Source organism: Photinus pyralis, unplaced genomic scaffold, assembly GCF_008802855.1.
Source record: "Photinus pyralis isolate 1611_PpyrPB1 unplaced genomic scaffold, Ppyr1.3 Ppyr1.4_LG7, whole genome shotgun sequence".
NCBI classification, from domain to species: domain Eukaryota; kingdom Metazoa; phylum Arthropoda; class Insecta; order Coleoptera; family Lampyridae; genus Photinus; species Photinus pyralis.
This window is the reverse complement of record NW_022170738.1, coordinates 27,543,927-27,562,126: the sequence shown is the minus strand read 5'-3', so window position 1 is coordinate 27,562,126 and position 18,200 is coordinate 27,543,927. Positions and strand designations below refer to the sequence as shown.

The 18,200-nt window shown below is 34.6% G+C and overlaps 1 protein-coding gene across 3 annotated transcripts in view; it reads right to left on the bottom strand.

Moving 5' to 3' along the window:
- LOC116176293 overlaps positions 1–18,200 on the bottom strand; it is a 64,626-nt gene that overhangs the window by 14,453 nt on the left and 31,973 nt on the right. For all 3 annotated transcript variants that reach the window (XM_031494785.1, XM_031494786.1, XM_031494784.1), the window contains exon 3: positions 4,385–4,443. In XM_031494785.1, coding sequence (XP_031350645.1) covers positions 4,385–4,443 — 59 coding nt within the window. The remainder of the gene's footprint in view (positions 1–4,384; positions 4,444–18,200) is intronic.

The window sequence follows — 18,200 nt, the reverse complement described above, 5'->3', positions numbered from 1 at the left end:
GAAATCGTAAGATCTTGGAAACAGTTCAACTTTAAGGGCCCAAAAAATTATCTTATCATAAAACAAGCTATGTTTCCTCCAAATTTCAAACACCTACGACTTTTTTTCGCAAAAATAAGAATTAAAAACGAAAAAAACAGTTTTTCCGGTTTTTCTAGGAAAATTGGAGGTTATGTGAAAATAGTGCAGATACAAAAGTTGCTCATTATTTTAATCTCTATAACTTTTACATTAAACATTTTCGTCTAAAATTAATTGTTTTGCCACAATTTGCAAAACACCACTTTCCACCCCTTTCAACCCCCGGGATTTCACCCGCGGAAAAATTCAGCTGTTTTAATTATTTTTTCCCTTTTTCGATTCATTTCACCTGCCTAAAAAACCCGGTTTCGCCCGGTAACTAATTTTTTTTTAAATAAATTATTTTAGAGCTATTTAGCCTGGACCAGAAACAAAATGGCTTACGCTTTGGTCGTTCCTCTGTCAAGAATGGTGTTGAGAGGATGAACACCGAGACCACCTTATTTCTTCAAACAATTTTTGCTTGTGGTGTCAATTAAAGTTCACGTCGACAAAATCTCAGTAAAAATCTGAGCTTAGGTGAATATACTTCATTTGGAAGAATGTAAGACACTGCAATATATATAAGAGATACTTTTTTATTTGAAGACACTGTAAAAAACGTTTGAAAAAGATGTCACATGATGTGACTCAAGGAGGCCCTCAGACAATTTTTGGATTTCCTAAAATTTTAACAGAAAATCCAAAGAATTTTAAGAATGTTTAGAAAAGCAAAGATGGTGCTTCCAGTGACTCCCAAAAAAGTATCCAAGAAGATACTTTGAACGTTCACGTAAGGTAGCTTAAAAAAATGCGATTCTGATCAAATCCAAAAATGTAAGGAAGTTTCCTAGAAATTTCAGGATTATAGAAACATTTCTGTAATTTCGTAAAAATATTAGAAATGCTTTAAATTCCTTGTTGTAAGGGGTACTGTGTGACAAAATGCCTCCCTGGTGCACCTTCCTTGTTATGACTCTGTAACGTTATTCTCTCACCATTTGATATTCTTAATTTAAATTTCATTTTAATAACCCTCGATTTGTGCACTTATTTAAATTCTTGCTCAAATGTATAGGTATTTTAAAGTCACTAGATATAGAAAGTACCGCAATCGTCCGCCATCTTTGGGCAAATTTGCTGCCAACTTAAAAAAATTGACAAATAAAATCTGAATAGCTGTAATTTTTTTATAACCTAACTACATAGTACGGTCATGTTTTATAAAAATATATACAGATATCTCCAAACAGGTGGAACAATCCCTAACATTAAAGTTACTAGAATCTGGTAACTTCCGTCATTTTTGGGCAAAAATCATGCGTTCCCTCTCTAACACACGAGCCCAATCGATTGCGGTACTTTCTATATTTAGTGACTTTAAGGTATTTGATTGTCTAACGCCATCTAGGAATTTACACCACCAGTTACCATATAAATTATTCTTGTAGTAGATTTCTTATTGCAATAGTTCTTTGTTTTGCAGGTCGAGGTGTGTAGCATTTTTCTTAATATATTTTTTAGGGCTTTATCTTCCTCACATCTTCCCTCAACCTGCAAACTTTAGTTATAATTATCTCTTAAGTCCTCGTCGTTCTTTCTTTTGGATCAATTTATGTACGCATTTACACTTTTACACAACCTAAATTCTTTCTGCGTGTTTGTGATGTTCATAAATGTGGAAAAAGCGTTAGAGCAAATGCACAGTTTTGATTATAGTCCGAGAGCTAGTGACAAAAATTTAGAGAAGGTGTTTTTACCATGCTGAAATAATAAGAAAAAACAATATTATTATTACCTATAGGGGCGTGAGGAATGGTGCACAGCCTATTAGATTTGCAAAAAAATATGCCTAAAATATCTCTTGGGCATGTTAAAATCTTTTTATCGAGTAGCTTTAGTAGTTGTATAATACATAAATAACACTCCCAGACTAATTTTTGAGTTTCAAGTGCGAGAGAGATAGTTTATCCATACCTGCCGGCAGCTGACGAGGCCCCTGGCTCCTTGGCCTCTCATTGGTCGCCGTAAGACCAGGTGACCATTGCTTACCATGAAGTTCGCACTCAACGCATACACAGCAGTTATGTCGCGTTTACATGAGGTCAGTCAGTAGGTCAATAACTGGACTCCATTAACTGACTCCGTGCAAACACTAGTGGAGGCCAGCTACGATCTAGTCCGGTCCAAAAATGTTGCGCCAGTCCACTGGCTTCAAGAGTATCTAGTGAGCCAGTATCAGGCGCCCCTCACCACTCAAAGGAGGACTGGCGCCACCCGACTGCGTCATGTCTTTGAATATAAAACGCCCGACAAGACTGTACCTGCCAATCTACTTGGGTTTAACATTAGTTTAGTGCACTGCTGTGCAACAATGGTATCCCAGAAGTGCGGTACAGCTATGAGTATGGAATTCGTCGAATAGTATCAAGGCAAAAAGTGTATGCAGCCAATCCAACTGAACAACTGAGATGATGCACCGCCTGAAGTCTTTTCAACATCCATTTTCAGGGATAAAATCGTGACATAATTGGTAAAACACTGTAGGTATGGGCCGATTGAACATTCTGACTGGTCCCAATGAACTGGCTTCGTGTAAACGTCGGAGGCGTATTTAGACGTATCCAGTAGCTGGCCTGCCAATTCTTGGCTGGCAAAGCCCTGGACCCAGGTCGTTTACACGAGTCCAGCCAATCGTGGGTTTTGATTGCTGCATTATCACTTAAAAAATTAATTCGAGAAAAATTCGAAAAAGAAAATTGTAAAAAAGTGTATGTTACTAAAAGAAGGGCTAAGAAAGAAGAATTATTTTAACTATATACATCGATATTTGGTCCATTTATACGAGGCATGTTTTTAGCGTAACACAACGAAGTTGGGATAAAGCTTTGTGCTCTATTTTCCGTTGTCTGTCCGTTTGTCTGTCTGTTCCACCGAGATCTCGGCCCCCGGGACCACCTAGAGACTTGGGGTTTTCGCTAATTGATTGATTAATTCACATCAGGGGGTTGTAAAAAAACCATTTTTCGTCGACCTCTCGATAACAACATAAATTACACCTTAGTTACAGGTGTAACAATGAAGCTCATTAATGGTTAGAAACCATTATACGTTAGCAACCATTAATCGTTAGCAACCACTTATATATAACCATTATGCATTAGCAACCATTAATCGTTGGCAACAACTTATACATATCAACTATTTTATTAAAGGGAATGACATTTATATAACAATTCACTTTCGGCATCAGCTGAGAACTTCCATCCACCTAACCATTTTAATCTCGCTTTTGTAGTGAGGTCAGTAGCCAGTATGGTCGCCAACGATCTCAGCAAAGCATATCCTGATGTGTAGCTTCTCGGATAAGGTATTGTTAAGGTAAGTTACTTATTTATCTTCAACATTGAGTACGTCGACCACAGGGATGAACATTTCCATATCTTTCACTGTTAATACACGTACCTACTTTAGTACAGTTGCAAAAGAATTAATTACATTCTAATTTCACATACCTTTTCAAGGTAAAATGTCAACATGACATTTTCGAAAATATCTCCTTTCAAATTCATTGTATTCCATCAATTGCCGAACTGATCGAAACCGTTTCAATAAGTTTCTTTTGATTTGAGCGGATATACTGTTAAAATCGCCTCCGCAGCAGAGCAAGCAACATAATCTTTCACTGAGATTACGAGGACTGACGGTACAGCATAAACAACACATTACTATAGCAACGACAATAGCTGTAATTTAGAAAAATCGTCGGAGCTTATAATTCCGTTTGTAATTTCTTATATTTTAAAATTACCTACCCCAGTGAAATCGACGAAAAAACGTTGTATGCAATTCATGTATAAATCGGCGATTATTGGTTCGTTCGAATTTAGTCCACTCGCTGCGCTCGTGGACTAAACATCTCACTCACCAATAAAACGCCTCATTTATACACTCATTGCATAAATAACTATTAAATCGTCTGGCAATTGACATGTATTTTTAAAATTGGTTATTGAATATGCCACAAAATTGTAGGATGCCTAAGGTATATTTTTTGAGTATATTAATTAAATAAATTCAGGGGGTCAGGGTATATGTACTTTATGTTATTTATCTATTATACAGGTAGGTACTAAAGGTACTAGATGAAAATATTTCAACTTGCCAGACATTGCACCATTCCACATGCACCTATAGTAATAATGTTTTTTTATTATTTTAGCGTCACCAGCTGTACGACTATTATGGAACGGCAATTCCATAATAAAAAGTAAAATTTGATACCTTATTAATTAATTAATCCAAAATGTTATGGTCTACTTACTCCAGGTTCAAGTGACATCACCAGTAAAGCAAATTCCAAAAGAAACAGCCACAACAGGCCTGAAAAGAAACAAAAAGTAAATTAATTAGTTCATTTTGAATCGTTTTTAATTATACCTACCATGAATTCCGAATAAAAAATCAAACAAAATAATTAAATGCCAATGGAGTCAAGTTCGCATATACCTAAATGTCACCATCCCGTCGAAACTAGGGCAGCGGGTAACGATCGGTAAGTAAATTTATAGGATTTGTATTTCTAAAAGTCGAATTCAGCTGGCATTTTAAATAATTAGTTAAACCATGCTGTGTATTTGTCCAGGTCATCAATTTGTTACCAAAGCATCGAAGACTAATGAGTAATGACGATCGAAAGTGAAAATTAAATTAATATAACATAACCTTTAAATTATCCTCGTGATCTTTTGAACGGTGTCTTCAAAATTTCTCTTTCTGCTTTCTCGGTAAACCAAAAAAAGAGACCTTCTTCCATGTTGGTGTCATTAAACATCTTCATGTAATTACAAACTTATAAAAGATTTTGGTTAACTTATTGCACAATAACAGCAGTAATACCATTACTTAATGATTGACCCTTTGGAATTCAAGAAGAATTAATTACAGCACGAAAGGTCAAACGTGAAGACCTAAAATTTTTTTGTCGGTTTGAGGAACATGAAACAACATAAATTACATAGGCACTTCCTATACAACTTCCATGTTTTATTTCGAACGGAATGACTATTATTGTTATGCCGACTACTTCGGATGACATTATGTAACAGCTTCGATTATGAGACGGTCATCAATCATCAGAAGTATATGGGAATGTCAACGCCTTCGTCGAGAGAAAAAGAATCGTGTAAATTAGGAGGACCGTTTTCTATATGATTTCTTTATTATTACTTTAATGATTATTTATTACATAACGTAATTAAATTTGATGCTAGAAAAGTCACGTACGAGAATATCTACCGTGACGGTTCTATTGTTCGAAATTGTTCTTATTTGGGGCATAATTTATAATATTTCCGAATATTTAAGGGAAAGTTTACGTAATCAGAACGTGCGGATGAGTTCTGGTTTTGTTTACATCAAAGCATTAATTACACACGTATTACCTTTTACGCATTTCCTCACTCGATTAAGCACACGTAAAGAAATATCTTACCGTTTTAGTAACTAACTCGTACTTTAGTAATTGGAGTGATGTATAACTATAAATAAATTATTATGTGACTGTGTAAATGAGAACAACGTTACCAGAAAATTGGACACGTAGGATTGAGGGTAGGTTATTGACAGGCAGGAACTGCAGTTTAAATTAATATGACGTCAATGGTTCAATTAAGCCACTGTAAAGTTCAATGGTAATTTTATGTCCTTGAAAATATGTTCATATTAGACTTGCTCAAAGATCTGTTTTTGTATTTTTTTTGGCAACAGACTCTTTTGGATTAAGAACGCTCAGCACGAATCTGCTTGTCGTCAAGCGGGAGTCCATGGGGCGTCACTGCCATGGTTTTAATATCCAAATGCCCAAATCGAGATAGTGAGGAAATAGGAGACATTTCTAATGGGATGAAGTAGGTTTTGTCTCTATGGTGTTGAGGGTGAACATGTACACTGAAAGTGTTCGTAGCAACCGGAAGTCGGTCAGATCGATATGATGAAGTTTCCAAAGTCAATTTATTGCAGCAGATTTGTGCAACATTCGGAACTCTTTCCGTGTATAACATTTTATTTAATTTTCCCAACTCCGTCGGTATTAAGTACCAACTTACCATAGAAACAAAAACCGAAGACACAAATCGTCTTCCCGTCTTGCCAGAGAGTCGCTCATTAGAAATAGTAAGGTCTTCACACAAACTTCTACAGCTATTGCCAGTTACCTTGGCTTTGCAGCGACTTACAGTATGTAATGCTCCAAGTCAACAAACCTACAATATTTCACAATGGTTATTAGCTCCGAAAGCGGCTCCTTTGTCTCTACGAAATATAACACTAAATTAATTAATGTTATACGAAAGTCGAAAAAAGAAACCGACCAGAAAACATAATAATTTAAGAATGACATTAAGAATCATGAAAGGTTAGGTGTGAATGGCGAATTGAGACGTGGTAGTATTAATTTGCATTTTGTCGTAGGTCTAACGCGAAAAATTTGATGTAAATATATATTTTAAATGTACATACATATACATTTGTTTCTCTCTTTTAATTTTTTGTCAGCATATACTTGAATGAATTGCTCGGTTTAACGAGGGTTGTGGGTTTACCTGTAGCAATTTTGCAAAAGTATCTAAAATGACTATACCACACGATGTCGTACTCCTAAACGGAGGCGCGAAAATATTCTGTTCTCGATAGAATTTAGTATAGGTGGTTTTTCAATGTGATTATAAAAAATTATCAAAGGCCTCGTGTGAGATCTAAAGGACTTCAGTGCATTTATGTGTGACAGATGAGTATTCTACCAGCCAGTTTTGACTCCACCATAAGATCTTGTCGGGTGCTAGAGACTAAAAGCATATATTTTTTACATGGAATTACGTTTCCGATTATCATTTTGCCTGTATGATGTTGTTGCAGTGCGTTTGTATTATGATCACAAAGGCCAATCCGTTCTTTTGTACTTGAATAAAATGTAAAACAGCTGTGAACAGTTCAAACATGCAGTAACGAATGCCAACATTTTTGGATTAGATAGTACATTCGTACCAAGATTGGTTTCTGCACAATCATCTTTTAGTTTTGGAATGATCTCTACCACATTCCATTTGTCGGTACCCTCCTCCGACGTACCGTTCACCTGGAATGCGCGTTTATTTGACCATTAGTACCATCTTGTTGGGGGCTACCACATTCCCTTTGTCGGTACCCACTTCCGACGTCCCGTTCACCCGCAATTCGCATTTTGGTGGATTTCGCTAAAAAACCCCCGACAAAATAGTTCTGAATTTTTGAGGCACTTCTCATAGCTCGAGCTTCCATTGGCGATCGAGAAAAAGAGACCACGGATTCGGGTTTTAAGAAACTTTAAACAAAATTCGTAGCAGAAGATCGGAACAATCGGACCAAAACTGTAGAAGATAGGAAAAAACTGAAAAATCACATGCTCGGGGATGGTTTCCAGATGTTGCCGACCACACGTCATGTAGCCCCCTCTTCTTCGTCTTTCTACAAGCGTTCTCCCCCCGGCCCGCATTTTCTGCCAGCCAGTCAGCCGGCCGAAGTGAGATTAAAAGCTACCTTTTTACAAATAAATTTGCAAAAATGCACTAAAAATTCAATATTACTTCGGACGGGATAGTCGGCAGAGGCATACACAAAAACCCGACCTAACCTGTTAATTTTATCTTTCGATGTGTCCTGCTACAGTTACTCAATTTGGAAATTCATATATATTACACCATGTAGATAGATTAAATCAGAAAGGTTTCAAATGAAAACAGCCAGAATATCAAACCACACCCATAATGTTTCAGCGAAATTTCTTTATAGATCAACCTCTAACAACCCATTCTGTCTATCCAGGTTTCGTGACTGCTAAATTTGTCTTTTAGTACACTAAGCACCATTTCTCATCTGCTTAGTAAATTAAATTGAACGGGCCCATAACACACACTCGCACAAAGCCAAATTCGTCCTTGAAAGATATACTGTAACGGGAGCCCTTTAACGAGGTTGTTTTTTTTTTTAATTTTTGCTGGGTAGCTTAGTTTCAGTGGTAAAGTATTATAAGTGATAATTTTCCTGTGAAAGGGTTCAAATTTATTCTTCGTAAGGTGCATACTATTGTGAGGAAATTTAAGCCTATTATTTACCTATTTTTCATGGTTACTGGAAGTAAGGAAAGAGCTTGGCCGTGATATAGAATTTTTTTGATGAGAATTCACAGTTATCAATAGAAAAATTATAAAGTAAAGAGGAGATTTGTTTTTATTAATATATCTATTCTACTTTTCATTGTCTACGACTGAGGAAATCACAGGTAATTTTCAAGTGAAAATGGAAAAGGATAATTCTCATTCAAACTGCTACTACAAAAAATCACGTAGCCGTTTGCAGAAAAAATTTAAGGAATGTATCGAGGGCATTTAAAATTGAAATCGATTTTGATCCATTTAAATTATTGTGGTGAAGATTGGGAGTCTTATTTAATTTTATAATTTGGATTAAATTTTTTGAATTTTTTTGCATAAATAAGTAAAATGGTATATTTCAGCTGTAAAAAATGTCCAGGTTTAAGTGTCTTCCAAAACAAATTTTGTTCGTGATGATGTAGGGAATTTGTCGGTCAACGAAATATGTCCTTTCTACCTATTCATTTTGTATGGACTTTTTGTTACTTCATTGCAATTGAGGCGTCAAGATAGCGGCGATCGGGTGCAAATTTAGTCTTTCTTCATGGAAATATAGTATTAAATTAGTGAACTTACCATGAGATAAACCTGCACCTTGAAAACTGCTGGTTGTGTTGTTTTCAGAGTAACTAATTTTAAGACCACCTGAGATTGGTAGTAAAAAAGACACTAACCACTGAAAATTTAGACATTCCTTTGAGTAATAATCCGCCATTGCGGGCGCTCAAAATGTTAGGAAGTAATTAAGAGGAAGATTGGTTTTCGAGAACTTAAAGGCATTCTAGTTTTTGCATTAAAAGCGACCATTTGGCCCCAATAATAGAGCATTAGTGTCTTGGTCGTTGAGGTTACCGTGAACAATTTCCGGGGGACAGGTTAAAAAATACACGCATCGTTCTTGAGAAGAAACATTTTCCATGAAATTTAAGAATACGGTGTAGAAACGAAAACGTCCCATTTTCTAAACATAAATAAAATTAAGTGAATGGTTTCCACTGTAAACACTAAATTCTGTACTATACTGCATTCATTATAAGAAGGTAGTAGATGGCGCTGTGTTTGAAGATAGTCACACACAGGAAAAATATAAAACGGCACAAAATTTGAAAAATATAAATATAAATCAAACGATATCACGCTTGGATCTATGAAATTGACAGCTAATTACAGTTCGACAGTTTAGTTCGTAACTGAAACTTCTAACAGACAGAATTCGTCAGTCGTTCTATTTATTAGTGTAATACTGACTCGTGTTTTAACCAATCACAGTGAAGATCAAACTGTCCCTATGCTTTCTACCGTTACCTTCTTAAAATGAATAGAGTATAGTTAAAAAGTTGCACTCAGTAAAGAAACGTTCCTGGTCATCCCCAACGCTTCGGTATCTTCCGAATTTTATCCGGCGGCGTCTACAATTTTCAAGCAACCGCTCTCAAGATTAAATAAGGACCTACTGACAATGAAGTAATTTTCTTTTGCGTCATTATTTTTCATTTAATAAAAAACTTGCTTGGGAAAATGTCGTAATAAGGTAAAAAGGTATTAATGGCAACAGGTACTTATAATTGTGAAAATTAAGGATATTTTGAATGTTTATTTCATTGTTAGAAAGTAAACAGAGTTAGGAATCAGGAAGATGATCACGGATTTAACATTTGTAAAAAAGAGTTAGATTTGGAGAGGTTCAATTGAGTTAATCTTAAGGAGAAAATTTGTAAGGAATGGAGATAGATTTGCTTGATTTTTATTAAACAATTAAACATTAAACAATTTAAGTTTCAGGTAATGCATTTTTTATTGTCCCAGTGTTACTATTCAGTGGAAGAGTATTTGTCAGATTCGTGTACTTCATTACATTTGGTATCGTTAGACTTGATCAATATCATGTTACATTGTCTAATGGTCTAATAAACATTATTATTAATATCTATTGTTGTGTTAATGCACTTAACGAACTCCCCGGAATTTCTGCGTGGAGTTTGCCGTTTGCAAGGACCACCCTGTATAGTAACCATTGGTTTGGGCTTCGTTACATTAGTCAGATGATTTAATATAAATAAACTCCCTTAATATTGCAACCCTCGTTGCATCAGCCTGAGAATGGAAATGTAGAGTAGGGTTCTGATTCTGTGTTAAAATTATAAATAAATAAAGCCATAATACTAGGAAGAATTCAAAATGTTCACCAACAGACTATAATCGACGTTACGAACCGTGTCAGAAGGAATTATTTCAATATTTACATTACTTAACTAATCTTCAATTAACATTATTCGCAAATTGGGTTATTACTCATTCGGGTAATGGCTCCCATCATTCAAAAGTATCTCTACTAACTATGAACTTTTTAAGAACCTAGTAAGTATAGGTAACTAATTGATGTACTATTGAGATGTCACTAGTCCAACACTAAGAGTCTCATTGCGTTTATATACAGGGTCATTCTTGACGAGCGTCAGTTAGAAAGATATGGAAAACCTTTGAAAATGAAGATAAACTGATAAGTTCTTTAAGGGTTTTGGCACATGATGAATTGAGCTAAAATATTTTCAAAATGGCGTCACTTCCGGAAATACCGGAAGTAGCGATCAACTTTGTTATTTTAAATAGGGACCCCCTATTTTTTCTACATTTTCGGATTCTACGTCGAATTTGGAGTACAACGATACCCATAGTTGACCCTTTGCTCCAAGGGCTTCGCCGATATTCAAGTTTTTGTGTCAAAAATTGAATTTGCAGGGGTAATTTTAAAAATTTATTATTCGAAAACGGTGAGAGATATTGCAAAACAGTTTTTAATGCTTTATTAAGGAAAGATCGAATTTTCTTATGGTATGCGTAACAGTCTAAAAAAGTGAGACTACGTCACTTTTTCAAAGCTCTCAACTTTTAAACTTTTAAATATCCGTAACTCCATTTTTTCAAATGGCACCCCCCATTTTGTTCTTCACCCTTGTTTTCCTTTTTCCCAGACCTTTAATTTGATGCAAAATGTCAAAAGCTGCTTCAAACGGTTTCCGAGATATTCCATGTTTTAGTTACTTCTTGTGGAAAATTGATAAAAAAATTAAGTCGCTTGATGTTATTCTTTTGTTTTTATTATGATAATGTTTAAACGTCAAATTTTTCGCTGTTTGAACTTATACTTCTGGTCAATAATGGCTCGTTTGGGTTACACTAATGAAGATTTTGTGAATTTAATATTAATACACGGTGATTGTAATCGAATAGCTGCCAGGACTTGTCGTCTTTTTTCCGAAAGATACCCTGACAAGGCGCAACCCACATAGGCTACAATTCGCAAATTACTACAAAATTTCAGGAATAACGGTACAGTTGTACTCCAAATTCGACGTAGAATCCGAAAAATTAAAAAAATAGGAGGTCCCTATTTAGAATAACAAAGTTGATGGCTACTTCCGGTATTTGCGGAAGTGGCGCCATTCTTTGTGCACTCGTGTCTGATATGTCAATTTCTCTTTGGATATCATTAAGCGATGCAGTTGGATTTGCAGCAAAATACACCAGTACAGTTATTTCCTGTTCTTCAGAGTCTACCACAGGCTTCCTTTTTTTGTATTTTTGTTTGAAAGATACCGTTATTCGTGAAATGTTGTAGTAATTTGCGAATTGCGAATAAAAACAAAAGAATAACATCAAGCGACTTAATTTTTTTATCAATTTTCCACAAGAAGCAACTAAAACATGGAATATCTCGGAAACCGTTTGAAGCAGCTTTTGACATTTTTGCATCAAATTAAAGGTCTAGGAAAAAGGAAAACAAGGGTGAAGAACAAAATGGGGGGTGCCATTTGAAAAAATGGAGTTACGGATATTTAAAAGTTTAAAAGTTGAGAGCTTTGAAAAAGTGACGTAGTCTCACTTTTTTAGACTGTTACGCATACCATAAGAAAATTCGATCTTTCCTTAATAAAGCATTGAAAACTGTTTTGCAATATCTCTCACCGTTTTCGAATAATAAATTTTTAAAATTACCCCTGCAAATTCAATTTTTGACATAAAAACTTGAATATCGGCGAAAGCCCTTGGAGCAAAGGGTCAACTATGGGGTATCGTTGTACTCCAAATTCGACGTAGAATCCGAAAATGTAGAAAAAATAGGGGGTCCCTATTTAAAATAACAAAGTTGATGGCTACTTCCGGTATTTCCGGAAGTGGCGCCATTTTGAAAATATTTTAGTTCAATTCATCATGTGCCAAAACCCTTAAAGGACTTATCAGTTTAGCTTAATTTTCAAAGGTTTTCCATATCTTTCTAACTGACGCTCGTCAAGAATGACCCTGTATAGCGTATAGTCATTAGTGGATTGTGTTGGGAGAGCGAGTCATAGACACTTGCATTTGTAAAATGCTCGTAATACTCTCAAAGGAGATGTGCCAGAATTGTAGATTGAAGTTTACAAAACGATTGAGCACTAAGTAAATATACCGTATCGACGATATCGGCGACTTTTCCTTTACCTACCGATCACGGTCCAGTACGATACAATCATCACTTGATGCGAAACCGTTGTCTTCTCGCAGCTTGAACGAAACTCATAGACATATCCACCGCACCTTTCGACATCCAAACGTATAAATTTCCCTATCTCTTTGACATCCGTTGACGTTTCGACATCCGATTTCGGATGTCGAAACGTTTTCCCGTGTTATTTCACTCTAGAGCCCCTAAGGGTGAGGGGGAAGCAATTTCAGGAAGATGTCGAAAAGATATGGTTGTAAAATTAATAAGTATATTTTAGTTCCGCGCTTTGCTGTGAAGAGCGCGCGCAGGAGCTTTGGTGTGTATATTGAATATACAAACGCAATGTCATAACTGCGACTGAATGACATCCAGCGTATAATTGAAAAAATGTACGATTCTACTCATAGCCCCTAACTACATCCGAAATTTGGCAATCGCGCTTTCTATAAATAAACTCCACGATATCTGCTTTTGCACCTATTTAGCAAAATAAACGGAAGAAGAATTACATTAACGTTTGGTGTATAATTAAAAGTTTATACTCTGCGAACTCTTTAACATCATCTATTTTATAGTCAATTAATACTTCTAAATGGGAAGAAATTAAGTTAGGTTCCACTCGCTGTTCTAATCCAAATTTCACTTTTGAATGTTATACGTTGTTGATATTCAGGCGATCCCCTATTTGTTATAAATATTGATTCAGAGATAAAGAGAGAGTCAGTAAATTGAATTGTAGCCATCTGAATAGAATTAGTACTATATTTTGAAAATCTCCTTTGAATTAAAAATTAAAAATAATTAAAATTGAAACCTATTTGCACCATTTTTGGTCAAAATGTTGCATCGTATTAACCATACACGAAATTTCGTTTTTGAATATTTCTGGTTATTGAACCACTTATTTGTTCTAAATACTGCTACAGACAAAATTATTTGAACCCTGACTTTTCTAATATTACTTGTACCATTTTAAAAGGAATTTTTCCAGTAAACATCCACTATTAGGTTTTTGTATCACTCTGCAACTATGAAGAGACCCCCGTTAAAATTAAAATTCACAAAAATCTATTTTGCACCTTTATTTAACATAAAAGGTTGCATCCGATTAACCTTAAACAAAATTTCGTTTTTGAATATTTCTGGTTATTGACCCCCTCCTATTTGTTCTAAATACTGGTACAGACAAATTCAATTGAACCCGAACTTTTCTAATATAATTTGTACCATTTTAAAACGAATTTTTAAAATAAACTTCCACTACTAGGTTTTTGTATCACACTGCAGCTATGACGGGACCCCCAATAAAATTAAAATTCATAAAAACCCATTTTGCACCTTTATTTAACTTAAAAGGTTGCATCCGAATAACCTTCAACGAAATTTCGTTTTTGAATATTTCTGGTTATTGACCCCCTCTGATTGGTTCTAAATACTGGTATAGACAAGATTATTTGAACCCTGACTTTTCTAATATTACTTGTACCATTTTAAAAGGAATTTTTCCAGTAAACATCCACTATTAGGTTTTTGTATCACTTAGCAACTAGGAAGAGACCCCCGTTAAAATTAAAATTCACAAAAATCTATTTTGCACCTTTATTTAACTTAAAAGGTTGCATCCGATTGACCTTAAACGAAATTTCGTTTTTGAATATTTCTGATTATTGACCCCCTCTGATTGGTTCTAAATACTGGTATAGACAAAATTATTTAAACCCTGACTTTTCTAATATTACTTGTACCATTTTAAAAGGAATTTTTCCAGTAAACATCCACTATTAGGATTTTGTATCACTTAGCAACTAGGAAGAGACCCCGTTAAAATTAAAATTCACAAAAATCTATTTTGCACCTTTATTTAACTTAAAAGGTTGCATCCGATTAACCTTAAACAAAATTTCGTTTTTGAATATTTCTGGTTATTGACCCCCCCCTATTTGTTCTAAATACTGAACCCGAACTTTTCTAATATAATTTGTACCATTTTAAAAGGAATTTTTAAAATAAACTTCCACTACTAGGTTTTTGTATCACTCTGCAACTAGGAAGACTCCCGTTAAAATTAAAATTCACAAAAATCTATTTTGCACCTTTATTTAACTTAAAAGGTTGCATCCGATTAACTTTAAACGAAATTTCGTTTTTGAATATTCTGGTTATTCACCCCCTCTGATTGGTTCTAAATACTGGTATAGACAAGATTATTTGAACCCTGACTTTTCTAATATTACTTGTACCGTTTTAAAAGGAATTTTTCCAGTAAACATCCACTATTAGGTTTTTGTATTACTCTGCAACTAGGAAGACTCCCGTTAAAATTAAAATTCACAAAAATCTATTTTGCACCTTTATTTAACTTAAAAGGTTGCATCCGATTAACCTTAAACGAAATTTCGTTTTTGAATATTTCTGGTTATTGACCCCCTCCTATTTGTTCTAAATACTGGTACAGACAAATTCAATTGAACCCGAACTTTTCTAATATAATTTGTACCATTTTAAAAGGAATTTTTAAAATAAACTTCCACTACTAGGTTTTTGTATCACACTGCAGCTATGACGGGACCCCCAATAATATTAAAATTCATAAAAACCCATTTTGCACCTTTATTTAACTTAAAAGGTTGCATCCGATTAACCTTCAATGAAATTTCGTTTTTGAATATTTCTGGTTATTGACCCCCTCTGATTGGTTCTAAATACTGGTATAGACAAGATTATTTGAACCCTGACTTTTCTAATATTACTTGTACCATTTTAAAAGGAATTTTTCCAGTAAACATCCACTATTAGGTTTTTGTATCACACTGCAACTAGGAAGACCCCGTTAAAATTAAAATTCACAAAAATCTATTTTGCACCTTTATTTAACTTAAAAGGTTGCATCCGATTGACCTTAAACGAAATTTCGTTTTTGAATATTTCTGATTATTCACCCCCTCTGATTGGTTCTAAATACTGGTATAGACAAGATTATTTGAACCCTGACTTTTCTAATATTACTTGTACCGTTTTAAAAGGAATTTTTCCAGTAAACATCCACTATTAGGTTTTTGTATTACTCTGCAACTAGGAAGACTCCCGTTAAAATTAAAATTCACAAAAATCTATTTTGCACCTTTATTTAACTTAAAAGGTTGCATCCGATTAACCTTAAACGAAATGTCGTTTTTTAATATTTCTGGTTATTGACCCCCTCCTATTTGTTCCTTCTAAATAGTGGTACAGACAAACTCAATTGTACCCTGACTTTTCTAATATTATTTGTACCATTTCGATAGGAATTATATTAAACTAAACATTCGCTATTCGATTTTTTGTCACTTGCAACTATGAAGCGACCCCCGATAAAATTCACAAAATCCTATTCTGTACCATTATTTAATTCAAAAGGTTGCACCCGATTAAATTTAAACGAAATTTGGTCTTTTGCATATTTTTGGTTGTTTGTCCCTCATTTATTTGTTCTAAATACTGGTACAAGCATCCATTTTTAGATCTTTGTACCACTCCGCAACCATAAGTTAGCTGTTACTATTAGTTTAGTGTGAAACTAGCATGTTAGATGAAATTCCTAAAAATTTCGACATTAATTACTGCGTACCCTATCGGAGCAAAGGCAAACGATGAAAAGTTAATAGATTAATATCCGACTTCATAAACTATGATTAGACAGACATATATAATCACCAACACCTAGACTTATAATCGAGGGGTGGCTAACATTTCAATATTTTTAATCATTGGCATAGAGTAAATTTTACTCTGTCATTGTTTATGAAACCGGCCGTTTTGTTAAAAACAAAGCATAGAAAAAGTACCTATAATCTATTTTACTATAAAACATTGCTATTTGATCTCTGTCTTCCATAGTAAACCGTGCGATAACACTTTTAACGCCCTTGACACAGTTACCTTTGGTTTGAACCTACCATCCGTATTTGCTAGCCAGTAATCATGGCAACGTTGCAAGGATGTTATAAGGTATGTAAAATTTTTAATGATCTCACAAGATACACGGAGTAAAAATTTATATACAGTATACACTGGAGTGCAAAGAGATAGGGAGAGAATTTTTTTTAAAATGTGTATGGTTTATTTTTTAAGGGCGCAATAGCCTCATATTGCAATTCAAAAAATATACTCTCATGGCCGCAAACTGATAACTGTATCGGAAAGGGTGGATGTCATATCGTCAAAATTTTTGCCGGATGTCGTAAAGTGCGTTGGTCGACTATATATAACTTTGTACCCATATACGCAAACACTCGTGAAAGCATCAACATTCCGAATGTTAAAATCCTGAAGAAATCGACATTTAACACAGTTTCGTAAGTCGTAAGCATTTTTAACTTCCATCCCGTCGTGTAAGTAGCTTCACAATGCTTGCTTTGGCAACATTTTAAATGCCTGTATTCTATAACAAAGTAAGTGCAGTCATCTTCTTTACTACATTACTTCTTTGGAATCGTGTTGGATATTTGGAACACCAGCAGGCTATTATCCATTACTTTACTCTGTAATGAAACTAAACAAATTTACCTAATATAAACATAGCCCCCGTGCTTTATCAAATAGAGTCCTGCCACTCAAGCGTTACATACCGGATTTTAATAAAGAACTGATTTAAGCGATAATGTTAACCTTTAAGTGTATTACACAAACACTTTTTTCTCCAACCACCTGAATAAGACGCTATTTTGTGACAGTGTTCGGTACCTAAAATTGACGTTTTGCGGATTAATCGCTTTCACCATGGCAACTGTACAAAAAGTGGATACTTTTGGTCCTAGTACCAAAAAGAAATTGACCTTGAAAGTTGGCCAATTAAAAAATTACAATCACGGAGATATGTCACATTGACATCGTTTTACATTGCAGGTTGTAAGATATTTCTATACATACAAATCAAATATTTTTGCAGTTCAATGCAAATAATGATGTTACCTATACGTATGTACATGTATTGAAAATGATTTACGCTCGCTATTTTTATTTAAACCATGTGTAACGTAATTTACATATTCCGTGAACGTAATTTTAATACGTATACAACCCGCCGTCGCGCGTAACGCCATCTACTTCAGACCCATTGCACTATTATCTGTCATTTTGAATTCAAAATTTGAAAAAGTTAATTGCAATTAATTTTAATTAAAAAACTGTATGGTAAGTTTTTTATTTCAATACAAAATATAACAATATTAATTGTGTATACAATAAAATGACTGAAACTGATAGCGACATGGATTGCACTCCGCCAGAGATTATAGAAACGGCAGAACATGCTACCTCAAGATTTGCTCCCTACAAAGTCGCGAGAGGTGAGAAGTAAGAGGTAAAAACGAATAGGTTATAAGTTAACCTAAAAACTAGAGTGGCATGACACGTGAGGACAAGAAAGCAGAAGTTCTTATACTATAGTAGTGAAACTGTAACTGAATCTAAATTGGAATATAATT